At 46.5% G+C, this 17,142-nt stretch overlaps 1 protein-coding gene across 1 annotated transcript; it reads right to left on the bottom strand.

Annotated features, from left to right (window-relative positions):
• Positions 1–13,891: 13,891 nt before the first annotated feature.
• On the bottom strand, positions 13,892–16,358 carry LOC125517624 (gibberellin receptor GID1). Its single transcript, XM_048682834.2, has 2 exons — positions 16,031–16,358; positions 13,892–15,407 (listed from the first exon to the last, which is right to left on the bottom strand). The coding sequence occupies exons 1-2, from the start codon at positions 16,067–16,069 to the stop codon at positions 14,379–14,381; spliced, it is 1,068 nt and encodes a 355-aa protein (XP_048538791.2). The 5' UTR covers positions 16,070–16,358; the 3' UTR covers positions 13,892–14,378.
• Between the last annotated feature and the right edge of the window lie 784 nt (positions 16,359–17,142).

Here is a 17,142-nt window from a genome sequence, read left to right as displayed (position 1 = left end):
TACATCGAGTGTCTCAAAAGAGAACTTATTACAATAAATATGGCTTAAGGCCATCTAATAACGATAACAACGGAAGGCTTGGAAGATAAGTGAGTCCATCAACTCCAGCGGCATCACTGAGTATAGAACCACGACCTAAGGCACCTTAATCATCGTCTGAAAAGTCTGCAACATTAACGTTGCAGCCCGAAACGGGTCAGCACATGGAATATGCTGGCAAAGTAACACATAGAGAGTAATACAAGAATATGGCTATTCTATATGCATATATGGCTGGTGGAAAGCTCTATGGTTACAGTTTTGCGTAAAACCAATTTTTCCCAACTGCAAAGGAATAAATTTTATTTAACTATCATGGTAGTTGTTAAACATTGAGAATGGTTGACAGCATTCTCAATCCCAATTAAGCATCATCATTAAAAAACCCAACAAAAATTAATTAGAGTAACATGATGAGATTGACATGATAATCCAGGTACTAGATACTCAAGATGTCCATAACCGGGGACACGGCTAACCATGATTAGTTTATACACTCTGCAGAGGTTTGCACACTTTTCCCCACAAGACTCGATCTCCTCCGTTGGTTTTTCTCGCACTGCATGGTGTTTGAGAAACGGATGACCGAGACATAGTCTTTCAGAAGCGCTAGCACCTTACGAACGGGTAGACCGTACCAACCTACATCCCCTACATCTGCTAGTCTACCACTGTAAGAGTTTGCACGACTTAGTCAACTATGCTAGAGCCCATAGTAGCTTGTGGCTGCACACGGAAGTTTCTAGTATGAAAAATCTCATGATCCCTTTGAGCCTGGGTGGCGGTCCAAAAGAAAACAGGCAATCGCTGGAATACCCAGGTGCCTCAATCCACCCAGATGTGTGTTTAGGTTGCCACCTTAAATAAACCATTAATTAACAAAGCTCACAACTGTCATGGATATACTCACCCAATCCACGTCTACTAGCATAGCATAGCAATAATAAGCAAATGTAGAGTAACTCCCAAAGGTTTGATAATAAACAGGTAATAGGTTCTACCTCAACTACTCCCCAAACTCACAATTTAATTAGATCCTAACCATGCAATGTGTGAGGATTGATCTAATGCAATAAAACTGGATAGTAGGACGTATGATCAAAGTGTTACTTGCCTTGCTGATGATCCGGGAAACCTAGCGATTCGAAGTAGCAAGCGGCGCACTCCGGGTACTCTATCGCAAACAAACAAGCACACAATAAGTACTCAACTAATGCACAGGTAAAACTCGAACAAACGATCTAACCAGAAAGTTCAACTTAAGAACTCCGGTTGGCAAAAAGAATCAAAACGAGCAATGAAAGACAAACGGCAAAAGAAACATGCTCCGTTTACTATTCTGGATCTAGGGCCATTTTTACAATGGCAAAAACTTGTTTGAGTTGGTTAAACGGAAAGAGGGTTTCGAGACGAAACTCCAGGCGCTTGAATCGCCTGATTCCGATAAACGAGCGAAAAGATAAACTAGAACGAACATCGGATCAGAGATAGCGATCAGAAAAACCGCGGATTTAATCCGAGAAAAAGAAAAACGACGAACAGTTAATGAACAAACGTTCGTTAAAAGAAACTAAACGAAAAACACGTTTGTTAAAACGAACGGACGAACGGGCGCTCGCTAAATAAATAAACCGAAAAAAACCGATCTATTTATTTAAAAAAACGGAAACTAGGGTTTTCAAAAAAACCGAATCGGTTTTTTTCTCAAAAACCAGCCGACGGCTACCTCGGCGGCGGCGGCGGTGGCGCGAGGCGGCGGCTCCGGGCGGCGCGGGGCGCCGCAAGCGGCACGGCGGCGGCTTCGGGAGGTGGCAGGCGGCGTGCAGCGGCGGCGGCGGTGCAGGTCGCGGGGCGGCGGTGTGGGGTTGCAGGGGGGTGGCGGCGGTTATAAAGGGGCGGGGGAGGTCGACTTGGGGGAGGGGTCGCCTCGGGAGGCGTGTCCTCCCCGGACACGGCGGCGGCGGCGATCGGGACTCCGGTCCCGATCCGGCTGGAGGCGGCGGTGGCTGGCTGGGCCGACCTGCTCAGCTGGGCCCTTGGCCCAGTCGGGCGCGGGTTATTTTTCTTCTTTTTTTTAACAATTTCGCTTCCCCTAAAAAATCTAAAAAAAATTTAATAAAAATCTAAAAATGCCAAAACAAATTTTCTCCATCTAAATAAAATATTTAGAACAGGATGAACATTTTTTTGGCTCTAAATGCAATTTTTGAAAACGTACAATTTTTCCTAAATTCAAATAAAATAGCAAATAAAACCAAAATAAAATCTTATTTGATTTTTTATTAAATCCTCAATATTTCTTTATTTTGGGAAAGTCATTTTATTCCCTCTCTCATATTTTGATAATAGAAATAATTGAAGATAAAATAAATAAAATTAAATGATCCTATATTCAAAGTTTGAGAAAAACTCAAATATGAAAATAACGAAATCCCCAACTCTCTCCGAGGGTCCTTGATTTGCGTAGAATTTCTAGGATCAACCAGAAAAGCAATAAAATATGATATGAAATGATGATCTAATGTGTAACATTCCAAATTGAAAATTTGGGATGTTACAATACTGTTAATAGATCTAGAGAGAATTGGTCCAAGAAACTTGCTGACGCATTATGGGCCTATAGAACTGCATATAAAAATCCTATGGGTATGTCTCCGTATAAAATGGTTTATGGAAAAGCATGTCACTTACCTCTCGAACTAGAAGATAAGGCTTATTGGGCATTAAAGAACTCGATTATGATTTCAAACTTGCCGGTGAGAAGAGATTATTTGACATTAGCTCACTTGATGAATAGAGAACCCAAGCCTACGAGAATGCCAAATTGTTTAAAGAAAAAGTTAAAAGATGGCATGACAAAAGGATACAAAAGCGTGAGTTTAATGTAGGTGATTATGTATTGCTATACAACTCTCGTTTAAGATTTTTTGCAAGAAACTTCTCTCTAAATGGGAAGGTCCTTACGTTATCAAGGAGGTCTATTGTTCCGGTGCCATAAAAATCAACAACTTCGAAGGCACAAATCCGAAGGTGGTGAACGGTCAAAGAATCAAACATTATATCTTAGGTAATCCTATAAATGTTGAAACCAATGTTATTGAAACCATAACCCCGGAGGAATACATAAGGGACACTTTCCGGAACATTTCTTGCACGTTACGTATTTTGGTGCCCCCTACCTCGTGGGCACCTCGTGTGCTCTCCGGACTTCGTTTTCTTGCACGTTACGTATTTTGGTCGGTAAAAATTCATTATATAATCTCCCGAAGGTTTTAACTCCCGTATCACGCAAAAATCTCATGTTCTTGTTTCATGCTATTCCTGCTACAGATTAGAGCAATATGTCGTCCCAGGATTTGGAAGGAGAAATTTATGTGGCTGATTATCTTGCAGATCCTAAGGTCTATGGGGACGTGGAGTATTGCGGTTGGACTACGGAAGAAGAAGAGGACTATGAACCCAGGGGAAAGGAGGAGACGAGTTCAGATGAAGATGAAATCCAATTACCTCAACCTGGGGACATGAAAACAAACAAGAATTATGCAAGAAGATATTAAGTCTTGAGCAGGAGATCGATGCCCTAAGGGATCAAAATTCTGTCCTCAAGCACAAATTAAGGAAGAAGCCTACGTCATCAACAACTCCACCCTCTCCACCAACAAAGAAGAATTGAGTATCTGGTATGGGCACTCCCCTTGGCAACTTCCAAGCTTGGGGGAGTGCCCCGGTATCGTATCACCATCACTTTTATCTTTACTGCTTTTCTTAGTTCGATCATTTTGATAATATTTTGATATAGTAGAATAAAAGTTCTTAGTATGATCTAGTTGTGAGTTTTGCTTTATGATCCTTCTATGTAATCGAGTCCGTGAGCTATATATAAGAAAGATTAGTGTTGAGTCAAGGGCTTGCTTATTTTGCCATGATCTTGAGTGAATAAAGAAAAGAGAAGGAATAAAAAGAAATAAAAGAGATTATATGGATCTTATGGAGAGTAATGAGCTCACATAGAAAGAGTATGATGAATAAAAGTTGTTGAGAGTTGACAAACATAGTTTTGGTCATCGTTGCAATTAATAAGAAGTAATAAAGAAAGGGGGGTCTTCACATATAAATATACTATCTTGGACATCTTTTATGATTGTGAGCACTCATTAAAATATGACATGCTAAAGAGTTGACGTTGGACAAGGAAGATAACGTAATGGGTTATGTTTCCTTACATCCGAGATAAATTATATTGTCATGGATCATCCAACATGATTGAGCTTGCCTTTCCCCCTCATGCTAGCCAAATTCTTTGCACCAAGTAGAGATCCTCCAAGTTTTGCCATGAGAGTCCACCATACCTACCTATGGATTGAGTAAGATCCTCCAAGTAAGTTGTTATCGATGCAAGCAATAAAAATTACTCTCTAAATATGTATGACTTATTAGTGTGGGAGAAAATAAGCTTTAGACGATCGTGTGATATGGAAGAAATAAAAGTGACAAACTGCATAATAAAGGTCCACATCGCAAGTGGCAATATAAAGTGACGTTCTTTCGCATTAAGATTTTGTGCATCCAACCATAAAAGCGCAAGACAACCTCTGCTTCCCTCTACGAAGGGCCTATCTTTTACTTTTATCTCCCACCTTGCATAAGAGTCATGGTGATCTTCACCCTTCCTTTATACATTTTATCTTTTGGCAAGCACAACATGTTGGAAAGATCCTGGTATATATGGCTAATTGGATGTGAGTTTTCATGAACTATTATTGTTGACATTACCCTTGAGGTAAAACGTTGGGAGGCAAAACTATAAGCCCCTATCTTTCTCTGTGTCCGATTAAAACTCCATACCAATAAGTATTGCGTGAGTGTTAGCAATTGTGAAAGACTATATGATAGTTGAGTATGTGGACTTGCTGAAAAGCTCTTATATTGACTCTTTCCTATGTTATGGTAAATTGCAATTGCTCCAATGACTGAGATTATAGTTTGTTAGTTTTCAATGAAGTTTATGATTCATACTTGAAATTGTGATTGAATTGTTACTCTAGCATCATAGATCATATGACAAGAATTATATAAGTTGCTATTCTAAGAATGATCATGATGCCCTCATGTCCATATTTTATTTTTATCGACACCTCTATCTCTAAACATGTGGACATATTTTTCGATTTTGGCTTTCGCTTGAGGACAAGCGAGGTCTAAGCTTGGGGGAGTTGATACATCCATTTTGCGTCATGCTTTTATATCGATATTTATTGCATTATGGGCTGTTATTACACATTATGTCACAATACTTATGCCTATTCTCTTATTTTACAAGGTTTACATAAAGAGGGAGAATGCCGACAGCTGGGATTCTGGGCTGGAAAAGAAGCAAATATTAGAGACCTATTCTGCACAGCTCCAAAAGTCCTGAAACTTCACGGAAGTCATTTTCAGAATACATAAAAAATACTGAGCGCAAGAAGTTCCAGAGGGGGGCCACACCCTTCCCACGAGGGTGGGGGGCGCGCCCTACCCCCCTGGGCACGCCCCCCTACCTCGTGGGCCCCCTGGTGGCCCTCCGATGCCCATCTTCTGCTATATGGAGTCTTTCGATGAGGAAAAAATCATAAGCAAGCTTTCGGGACGAGACTCCGTTGCCACGAGGCCGAATCAATCTAGGGCTCCGGCGGAGCTGTTCTGCCGGGGAAACTTCCCTCCGGGAGGGGGAAATCATCGCCATCGTCATCACCAACGTTCCTCTCATCGGGAGGGGGGGTCAATCTCCATCGAGAGGGCAAAAGTGCTCCTGCCCAAGTTTCACCTCGAGACGGCGGCGCTCCATCCCGAAAGTTCTCTCCTTTTTTTTCTAGGTCAAAATGACTTATATACCAGAAGATGGGCACCGGAGGTGGGCCTGGGTGAGCACAACCCACCAGGGCGCGTCTGGGCTCCCTGGCGCGCCCAGGTGGGCTGTGCCCACCTGGTGGGCCCCCTCTGGTAGTTATTTGCTTCAATATTCCTCAAATAATCCATAAAAAATCTCCGTGAAGTTTCAGCATGTTTGGAGTTGTGCAGAATAGGTGGCCTGGCATAGGTTTTCTAGGTCCAGATTTCCAGCTGCCGGAATTCTCCCTCTGTGTATACCTTGCATATTATGAGAGAAAAGGCATTAGAATTACTCCAAAAAGCATTATTATGGATAAAAACATCATAAATAGCTGTAAGAAAACATGATGCAAAATGGACGTATCAATCACGAACAGTTTATTTCGGTGAACTGTATGCCGTATATCGCACACACCTTGATATGGCTGCCCATTTCTGTTGTTCTATCTCATCGCAAACAATTCATATGGATCAGCCATATGCCCCGCATCACACACGCATCTAAAATCTGAACCGTGTTTGATGTATACACCATCACAAATGTTCTACATCTTTTTTATTGTTTTTTACATCATTGTTGCGATTAATGCATTGCACGCAGTTTCATCGAAGCGTCTCTGATTGTAGTGTTGCATTAGCAGCATCCTGCAATAGTGTTGTTGCAATAGAAGCATGCACATTATTTTTGTTTTGATTGATCCTCTTGGTAACCCATGCCATGTTCTTCTTTCTCAGCTCTTGTGCACTAAGATTTTGCAATTCCTTCTTTTGCCAATACAATAAGCTGAGTGGGCATCTCGGTTGTGTTTCTGTTTTGACCAATGGCAATTCTTTCTTGGCCTTGTGCACTCTCAACTTCTTTTCTCCAGATTTGGCACTTTGACTCTCAATAATTGGTTGCTTTATCTCATTGCCTTTAGTAACCAATGTCAACACTTCAATTGGCTCTTTTTCATTTGAGATCAAATCTAAAGTAGCACTCTTACGACCATCTCTTTTAACGCGGTAAACTTGCTAGACCGGCTCTTTCTTCTTCCTTGAGCTCCGTACCGACTCCTTATGATTGAAATGGTCTTTAACATGTGATTGTTCAAATGTTGATCTTCTCGGATCTGCATAATATTGGTGAGATGGTCTAAAGTAAGATGGAGAATGTGCCCTTGTATCATACATGTCCCATGATGGATATGGATCTATATGAGCATAGGGAGGCATCCACAACATTGGCATTGGTGGCCCAAAATAAGGATATGAATATGTTGCATGAAAATTCTCACTTTGCCAATACCGATCCTCATATTTGCATCGTGGGGTGATCTTGGTTTCTTTGCATGATTTGGCTGATAAGCATTCTTCTCTTCACTCTTCTTTTGATATTTATTCAATAGTTTAACAAAGGTGATTGTTGTTCTCTTACACTTGCGCTTATTTCAGCCTTTGTTTTCTTTTGCATTGCTTTCCTTGATCATTGGATTTGCTTGCTGCCCCCAGTCCTTGGCGCCTTCATTGTAGCTTTAATGGAATTCTCGCCCTCAAGATTATGTTCATTTTGCTCTTCAACAACTTCTTTACTTGAAAACTTGATCCCGTGACCTGCAGTTTTTACCTTCTCTTTAAATGGAAGGCTTGATGAAGCCGATGCAAAAAGTTTTTGCCATCAGGACCAATCGGATTAGACTGGTCATCTCTTGGTGTTTCAACAAATTTCAATCGTCCTTTTTCAATGGCCAATTCAACTATTTGGTGAAACATATTGCAATTTTCGAAATTATGTTTGAACGAATGATGCAAGCTACAATGCATTCCTCCTTGGATTGATGGCTTAACATGGTGATCAAGAATTCTAATATAATTATTTGTCAACAAAAAATCAAATATTTGATCACACGTGTTTGAATTGAAGGTATACTTCTTATTCTCGAACCGATCTTGTTGTGAGAACGGCTTTGTATTCAGATTTGGAGTCTTCCATTCGGCTATGCATTGTGTTTTACACTCTATCTCCAATGTCTTTGGATAAGATATTATATTAGCGTGGGATTTCTCAATAGAATTTAACTTTGGCTTTAAATTTCTAAAACGAAGATAGTTAGAACATTCATGTCCGAATTGATACCAAGTGTAAGCCAAGTAAGAAATAAGCAAAGCTACCCAATTTGACTTGAACTTTAGATAAAGCAATGGCGAAAGCCTTGGCTGCAATAATAATTCACTATCGGTCTTTATAAATGGCACAATGGGTTGACCGATATTCTCTAGAAAATTTTTATTACTAACAAGTAAATTACACCTCTTCATTGGTCTTTCAAAATTACTTATGAGAATTTTTCTAGTAGATGCATCAACTATGAAGTTGCGACCAAATTAGAAAATTGGTGAATTACTTGCTAGGCATACCTCTTCAAATATGTTGGGAGAGCATGCTGGTGGTGTGACTTGAACAATATCTTGCTCCATCTTTGGATGGCTCCCCAACGCCTTATCATCATCTTTTTGTTGATTCCATGCATCATTACTTTAAAGATCCTTGTCAGCCGAACTTTGTTAGGCTACTTGCTCTTGTCCTTGAGGGTTGTCAATTTCTACGGCATGGAACTAATATGGCAGGAAGTAGGTTCCATTAACTTAAAAAAATCAAGCACTATTGTTTTCCTATGCTTGCCATGCCCTTTCTCAGTGATGCTTGCCTCTTTGGATTTGATGAATTAGAAATATATACTACTTGATTCGGCTTTTTCAACCAAAGAACTTTTAGCTTCTAAATCATTATTCTTTTCACCGGTTATATCAATTGGCAATGCTTCTTTTCTTTGAGCCAATTCCCTATCAGTTCTCTCTTGGTGAAGTACTTGCACCCTATCGCGCAAAGCTTTAACTCCCCTCTCAATTTCAGCCCACTCTAGATCAGTTTGCCCCTCAATGCTTTTAAGATCTTTCGGCAATGAACCGTTAGTGTTGCCGAAATTTTGCAACTGTGTAGGGGGTGCATAATATGATGTGGTACTAGGTGGAGGTGTATGCACTGTTGTATAACTATATGCTCTCTCGCCAACTCTATCAATTGATGAAGTTTCATCTTCTTGCAAAACTCTAGCCTTTATCGCAGCATAATCAGGAAACAACCTCCTTTTCATATTGTTCAAGGCAAAGAGCACTAATCCTCTTGTTTTGTGCCAAGCTCTTTTTTAACGCAGCCACAACTGCTTCTGGAAGGGATTGCTCTGCAATACTTTCAGACTCTTTCGGCAATGATTCATGAGTGTTGCCGAAATTCTCCAATTGCCTAGAGCATGCATTATATGCTACAATATTAGATGATGGCATGTGCACTCCAGCAAAATTTTCACTTATTTGGCTATAACCATGAAGGTGTGGAGCCGAATTATGATCATCTATAGTTCCGTATGGTGCTGAAAAATTACTAACATGACGGTTGAGAGTAATTGGCCAATTCCCCTATCCGTCGGCATGTTTGGATTAACATGTTGCAAATTAGTCGCCTACGAATAAAAAGGTGAAACACTATGTTGCATGACATTGAAAGTTTCTACATGGGGCGTTTCAACTTGATTGACCAAACTCATCATGTTGTTCATCGACATATGAGTTTGTGGGGTTGCCGATGCATGGGAATTGGAATACATATGTTGCATGTTGTTAAAATTATATGAGGTAGAAGCATGGAGATTTTGTTGCATCGGCTCTTGCACATAATTAAATGCATGATTAATAAAACTAGGGCTAGCCGATACATTATGCTCATTAGGCGATCTAGCAACAACATATGGATTATTTGCATCTACAAAGGAGAATTGGGTATTCATATTACCTTTGTGGATTGCAGCAATTTGATGACGATCTCTTCGTAGCAAGAACAGGCCGGAGACCGTTCGAAGCTTCGTCCCCAATGGACTCACCAAAAAGTGTGTTCGCACATGAACATGTCACCATGTACCCTCGACGCCGGGGGTGATGCACCGCACCTCACGTTGAAGGAGACCCGGCCGGAAGCGCGATACACAAGCAATCCGGCGGGCGCTTTTGTAGACCCGAAACCTCACATGCCCGGGAGGGACCCCGTCAGGGTGCGCGGCGGCTATGGGCTGCCCTAGGTCGACCCGATAGCTCATAGGGCCTCGAGGTTCGCCGCCCTGCAACAAGAAAAACGAACGAAGAATGAGGGAGAAGAAGAACAAGAGAGAGAGATAAAAATAAAGGTAAAAGGTGGTAGGTGATTTTGTTGATTGTGTATTGTTTTTCAATCGGCCATCACCTCTCATCTATTTATGAGGCGGCTGGACTTCCCTACAAGAAAAGGACTCCAAATTCAAATCTTTCCAAAATTAACCGAACTCGGATTTAGGCAAGTCTGAAACAACAGTTCGGTTTTTGGGTCGCACAGGCCACAATCAACCTCGGATGAAGATGAGCCCAAAAGGAAATTTGACCGTTTCGACGAGGAAAACAACTTTTATGTTGAATGTTTTTTTGATTCGATGTCATCTTCAAGGCCGAATCGCCCTTATACTGATCAGATTCGTAAAAAACTCCAGTTTCGATCTGGACCGGACTGTCCGGTCATAATAGAAGGTTTGGATGATTTTGACGAGCCTGACCGGCAGTCTGGTCCTAATTTCCGGACAGTCCGGTCACAACAGGAGGTTTGGACGTCCGGCCATGTCCATAGTTTTTGCAACATTGCACTGTTTTGGCTCGTAATTTTGCAAATGACCTTGGATTAAGACGAATTATATATCAACTTCATCCGTTTCGACGAGATGAAGAACTTTCATGTTGAATTTTTTTCCATCCTAGGTGATCTTAATTACATTTCGTGACATATCATAATCTGATGTCAACACGGGCATTTCTGAAATTGCCGTACTTCTTGCATCTGAGCTCCGTTTTGGACTATCTTTGTATCCATCTTGATCTTCTCGAAGAGAGCCATCCAATAATGACTTACAACCAAAATTTTGACTTATTGCTACAGGTTCAAGTCACTCTTTGCGATCATGCCATTTTCGAGCGTCAACAGTTATAGCGGTTATATTATGCATGTTTAAATTGAATGTTTTTATGATATATATTGTGTAGTGTGTGAAGTTCATGCGTCTAGGATAAAAAAAGCTACACAATTTTGTTTTTACTCCACTAAGTATAAAGTTCATGCGGCTATGTGCGGCCACAGTTAGTGGAGTAAATTTTTCCTCCGCCAACTTTACTCCATTGGATCCTCCATAAACTTTTAGGGGATCAGTTAGAGTTGCCCTTACGTAGCGAGAAACTCTTCCAGGGCAAGGTTTGGACAGATGAAGATGCATGTTGGCAAGTTGTTGCATCAGGGAAGGATTTTAGCAGAAAGCAGCCCACCCTCATGTTGTGATGCCTACTGCTGCTGCATCGTCGAAGAGGCGAACCTGTGACGGCTGCTGCCTCATTCTAGGACAAGTGGGTCTGGGGAAAGTGAGAGACCCCTTTTATCAAAAAGGAAGTGAAAATTCGCTCTTAACTAGTACTCCCTCCATTACAAAATATAATGCGCCCGCGCTTTCCGAGGTCCAATTTTGACCAATTGGACCATAAATTAGACTCACTATTCATCCGAGCGTCGGTTTCCCGGTTGTCCAGGTCTGGAGATAAGGGGAAGATTTGTCCGCCGGAGCCGCTTAATTAGACGTCGCCGGCTCCAGTACGTACCACGTACAGACGCACATAAATGAGCCTGGCGGAGTGTTAGGTTCGGCCAAGCAAAGAGCGTTTTACACATGGCCAGCCGGAGGCCACGAGTACCGGCCAGCAAGCCAGCCAAAAAATCGAACGGGCCAGGATTATTTCTCGCAGAAAGATTTGGATTCGGTACGACCTTCCGACGTGCATAATTGTACCGCCCGGAGCGGAACACATGGCATTACTGTTTTAGCACTGTTCGTGTCTGGTACCGCCAAGCCGGCAACACGCACCTCCCGGATAATATCTCGGCCTTTCTGCCCCGGTTAATCATGCGCCTAGAAAGACACAAGAGTAACAATAATTATTTGGATAATTTATTAGCACTCCCTCTGAATTGATTGACGTAACCTCTATACAATGTCTAACCTAGGTGTGAGCGGAGCAGAATTGAGGTGTGGTATTTCTGGCGCATGGATGGAGATGGATGAAGCACCAGAAAAGAAGAGAGGAAAATAATTACCATCCATGTCTAATAGTAGATCTTTTTGCCAATTTAATCCCCACACCGGCGCCGGTCCGTCCGTCCGAGAAGAAACAATTGGAAGAGATGGACACGGCGGGCGAGCGAGCGACGAGTGACACCGACCGGCGGGGCAGTGACAGGAGTAGCAGCCAGTATAGCAGCAGTAGAAGGAAAGGAAAGGAAACCCGAAGCAAAGGTGGTTGGAGTGGACGGGGGAGAAGCCGAAAGGGAACGAGGCCGCCCGCCCGCCCGCCCGCCCGCCGGGGGAACTCCAAAAAACGCCGCCTTGACTTTGCACGCCGCGATCGAGGCCGGCCGGCTGCCGCGGATGGATGCCACCGCCGCGCCGTGGCCGGGGCGGATATACAATGCAGAGCGGCAGTAAATGAGAACACGGGGCAGCGCAGCAGGACCCGTTTGTCTTTTTCAGGAGACTTGCGCCACCTTTGCTCGCGAGCGTCAATGTTTTCAACCGCTGCGCTGCGCTCCGTGACTTTAAAGCGCACGAGAAAGCCAGCAGCAGCCTCCCTCCGTTCCTTGCCCTCGGCCCTTCGCCGCCCCGCAGATGATGCCACGCCTCTCTTTTTTCATCATCAGCCAGGCAATGCTGCAACTCCCAGCAGAAAAATGCAACACAGATGTTGCGGTGCTGTTTTGGACACTGCTCCAGCCATTTGTCCCTCTCTGCCTCGAGAGGATCCTATTCCCATCCCGTACGAGGCGCCCTCTCCCGCACGACTGAGCGCCCGAAATGGGTAGCTGCAGCACGCCATTGGCAAAGCACGCACGGCCCTCCTGCGTGCAAGAATGACTTGCATGCACGCACGCGCTCACTGCAGAATAATGTCACATTCACCCACACCAGCCACAGCCCCAGCAGCAGCGTGATCAGATCACAACAGCTACTACTCCTACAAGGCAACAACCACAAGGAAGGGAGGGGGAAGTGACACGGTCCGGTCCATTCGCGTTGCAACGGGGGCACGCAACGGCCACCGGAACGGGACGCAACACATCACTTTCCGATCGCCGACAGACCACCGTTCCACCCAAGTACACCCGCCACAGAATTAGCTAGCTGCCCAAATTTCGCGTGGAGGCACGCAGGTGACGACGCCACGTGGCGCCAGGAGCAATGGACAAAACAGCCATCATCATCGCCCCGAACCAAAGCCCTACGACAAGAGTACCGTGGTACTCTCCATCTAGTATTTGAGAATCAAAGAAATAAAAACCTTGCATATCCAACATAATTGGTTCGAAATGTTGGCATCATCTACTTTTACCAGTACCACATTCTTCACCGACACCCATGTGGATGAAAAAAAACCGGAATGGATGGATCAACCAAGCACAGTACACGCGTTACAGCACTCGCAGTCCAAAGTCCAAACATGTGTATACATAAGGATCATCAGATCAGAGTACATCAACCAGAAAAGGAGAGAAAGATACAAAAAAAGTTAGAGGAGAATTTATACTGCTAGCCTAGACTAGACTACTACTGGTCTGGACTGGACTAGAAGCATATATCATCACCACACAGGATAGATAGATAGATAGATAGATAGATAGATAGATAGGTGTATTTTTCACATGCACGGATTGGACGAGAGTGAGCTGAGAGAGCACCATCCAATCCAACCCAACCCGTAGCTGACACAAGAAAGAAACTACCACATCAACAGCAACAAAAGACTCACCGTTGATCGATCGATCGATCACTGTACACATAACGTTAGACACATCTTCCCTCAAGGATAAGCAGGCAGCAGCAACAGAGGATGAAGGTGAAATAATATGCTCCTCTCCATCAACCAATGTCAAATGGTACATGCTGGAGCGGAGGCACTCTCTCTCTTGTCTTAGCCCCAGAGGCAAACACATGGATGGATACAGATCATCGGAGTTCCAAGGATCACACCGACCGATCGGCCGGCGGAACAATTAGTGGGACGACAATGGCTTCCCTCGCTCCGACGAGGTCGAGCCATTGAGTTTTATCATCAGAAGGACAGACGCACAGACGTGGGGATCCCCTTTGGAGCCTAGAGATCACTTGCCGGAAGCCATTGCCGGGCTCCAAGATGACATCCCCAACCAGCAGCAGCAGCAGCACCGGCAGCACCGGCAGCAGTAGTATAAGAGATACTAGTATAAGTCAAGCTTACCATTTAGCTTCCTATAGGCAGCAGTACGTACGTACGTATTTGATTGCGTCGGGACGGACGGCGAGCTCATCCACGACGAGACGACTGGGCTGGTGTATGTACTACAGGAGGTTAGCTCGGACGAACTCGGCGATCTCCTCCATCACCTCGTGGTAGTGGTCCGTGTTGGACAGCAGGTAGAAGCCGATGGTGGCCTTCTCGCGGTGCACCAGCTTCACGTCGTGCCCGTCCTCCCGGAGGCCCTCCGCGTAGCCCAGCTGCCGGTCGCAGGTGAGGTCCAGCCCGGACACGATGATGAGGCTCTTGGCGAACGGCAGGCCCCTGAGCCGCCGCCCGTTCGGCCCGAACGGGTTGCACGCCGGGTGGTCCCGGTCCGCGTCCTCCGGCAGGTACGCCTTCCAGTACCAGTCCCTGTCCTGGAGCGTGACGAAGTACTTGCCGTCGAGGCGCCGCTCCGACTCGGTGCGCTCCACGCCGCCGAACATGGCGTTGAGCAGGATGTTGCCGTGTATCTTGATCCCCTCCTCCGCGGCGCGCACGGCCACGTGGTGCGCGATGTTGCCGCCGGAGCTGTCGCCGGCGAGGAACACCCGGAGCCGCGCGTCGCTCCCGCTCCGCAGGAACGGCTGGGCCTGCGCCCACTTGAGCGCGGCCCACCCGTCGTCGTACGCGCACGGGTACCGGTGCTCCGGGGCGCGCCGGTAGTTGACGGACACCACCACGCCCTTGCTCAGCTTCACGAACTGGCGGCAGAGGTTGTCGTAGATGGTGGTGCTGGACGCCGAGTGCGCGAAGCTGCCGCCGTGGAAGAAGATGATCACCGGGAGCGGCTCCGGGGACGGCGCCCCGCCGAGGAACTCGAGGATGGGCAGGGTGAGCGCGGCGGCGCCCTCGGCGGCCGCGGCGGCGTTGCCGGCGACGGCGCGGTAGATGCGCGCCTCGAGGCCGACGGAGTGGTCGATGACGTGGTCGAAGGAGGAGACGCCCTCCACCGGCCTGGGGTTGGCGGGCACCCGGCGGTCCATGTACTCGGCGAGGTCGCGCTCGAAGGTGCCGTCGGGGCGGCGCAGCATGTGGTACGACACCTTGAAGTTGGAGATGAGCACCCATGTGTGGAGCGGCACCACCGTCTGCACAGCACGACAAAGCCAGCAGCAACAGTGAGACAGAGACCACCAACAAAAAACACTCCCAATCACACCTCGCAACGAAACGAAACGAAAGGAATCCTCCTATTTCTTTGCTGATTCGCGCGCGGACAGGAGCGCAATGCGAGGCGCCGTGTTGCGGTCGCGTCTTGCTAGAAAAGATGCAAGCTTTGGGCCGACGCTCTGCGGCGCGCGCGCGCACGGCCGGACGGATGGATGCGGATGAATGATTTGTTGCTTGTTGGGTAGCTGTGCTGTGTTAGTATCGGCCGGGCACCCCCCTAAAACAACCGGGGCAGGCGAGAGGGGAATAAAATTGGGGTTGAGCCCAAAGGGGAAACAAAGGCAGCGACGGAGCGAGCGAGAAATCGCAGGCCAGGCCCCAATCCCCTCTCCCACCGTCTCAACTCGGCCGTAAAGCGGCGGGGGCGGGGGCGGCACAAATCGAGAATCGCGCGGGCGGCGGCGCCCACACGGCAAGAAGGCGGCCCGGAAACGAGAACCCGGACACGAGCGCAAGGACGGAGGCCTGCACATGCGGCGCTAGTGCCCCGAAACAGGCGCGGGAGGCGCCAAACCAGGGAGGAGGATGGAGAAGGACGGACCTTGCACTCGTTGCGGTTGACCTCGTCGCTGCCGGCCATGTCGGCGGGCGCTACCTCCTCTCGGTCTCGGCGCTCGGGTCTCAGCTGCTGCAGGCAGGAGCAAGATCTCCCCCGGGGAACAGAGGATGGCGCTCGCCGCTTCGCTCACGGCATGGGGGGGCGCCAAGAAAAGCGCGAGGTGGATCCCGCCCGCCGAGTCCTCCGGCCGGAGCCCAGCCGCCGGCGATCTCCTCCCTCTCCGAATCCCCCTCCCTAGTGGGCACCTCGAGCGACGAGAAACCGGGCAAGCAGTCGCGAGGGGGCGAACAGTGGTGCGAGGGCGTACGAGGCTCGGCTCGCGCGGGTCGAGAGAGCGCGCGCGGTGGTGAGCTGTGGCGTGAAGCAGAGGGGGACGAATGGGGAGGGGGGGAGGGGGGTGGCGATGGAAATAGGGGAGGGGGGAGGGGGGAGGGGAGCGGACGGGGGAGACGACAAAACCGGGCGGCTCGAAAAGTAAAACTTGCGCGTGCGGGGCCCACCCCACTTGCCCCTAGCTAAGCTGCCATTGCCAATATAGTTATGTATATATTTTTTTCCTCTCTCCCTCTCCTGGTCTGTTTGTTTTGTTTATTATTGTTTTGGACGGTTTCGTGGGATGGATGCGCGTGGCCTCTGAGAATTGAGACCTCCTTTTCTCCTCCTCTCTCTCCCTTTGTTTTTGGCCGCTCTGTTTTAGACGGACGGCGGCAGGGCAGGGAACTCGACGACGAACTGTTAGGTGCACCAAATCGTGGACGCTTGTAGGAGTACGTGTGTATACGCGCGTACGTGGACGTCGCGTCGCGCGCTGCCACCGAGTCACCAGCGGTTTAGAAAAAGCCCGAGTTCGATTACTCACACTACTAAAATAGATCTAATACATCCATATCTACGACAAGCAATTTGGAATGAAGGGGTACGTTTTAGTGGAGTATTTAACAAAAAAACTACCACATTTCGTGAAAACGTTCCTACAAACTATTACTTTATAAATTTGTGTCGAAACTATCATTTTCTTACTAATTCTTGACTAAAAACTACCATGTCTGAAAAGACCCCGATTTGCCTCTTCTAAACACGTTTCTGACCGGTTG

This window comes from Triticum urartu, chromosome 1A (assembly GCF_056163025.1).
Source record: "Triticum urartu cultivar PI428250 chromosome 1A, HENAU_Tu73, whole genome shotgun sequence".
NCBI classification, from domain to species: Eukaryota; Viridiplantae; Streptophyta; class Magnoliopsida; order Poales; family Poaceae; genus Triticum; species Triticum urartu.
Note: the sequence above shows the minus strand (reverse complement) of the source record. Positions and strands in the feature narration are given on the sequence as shown.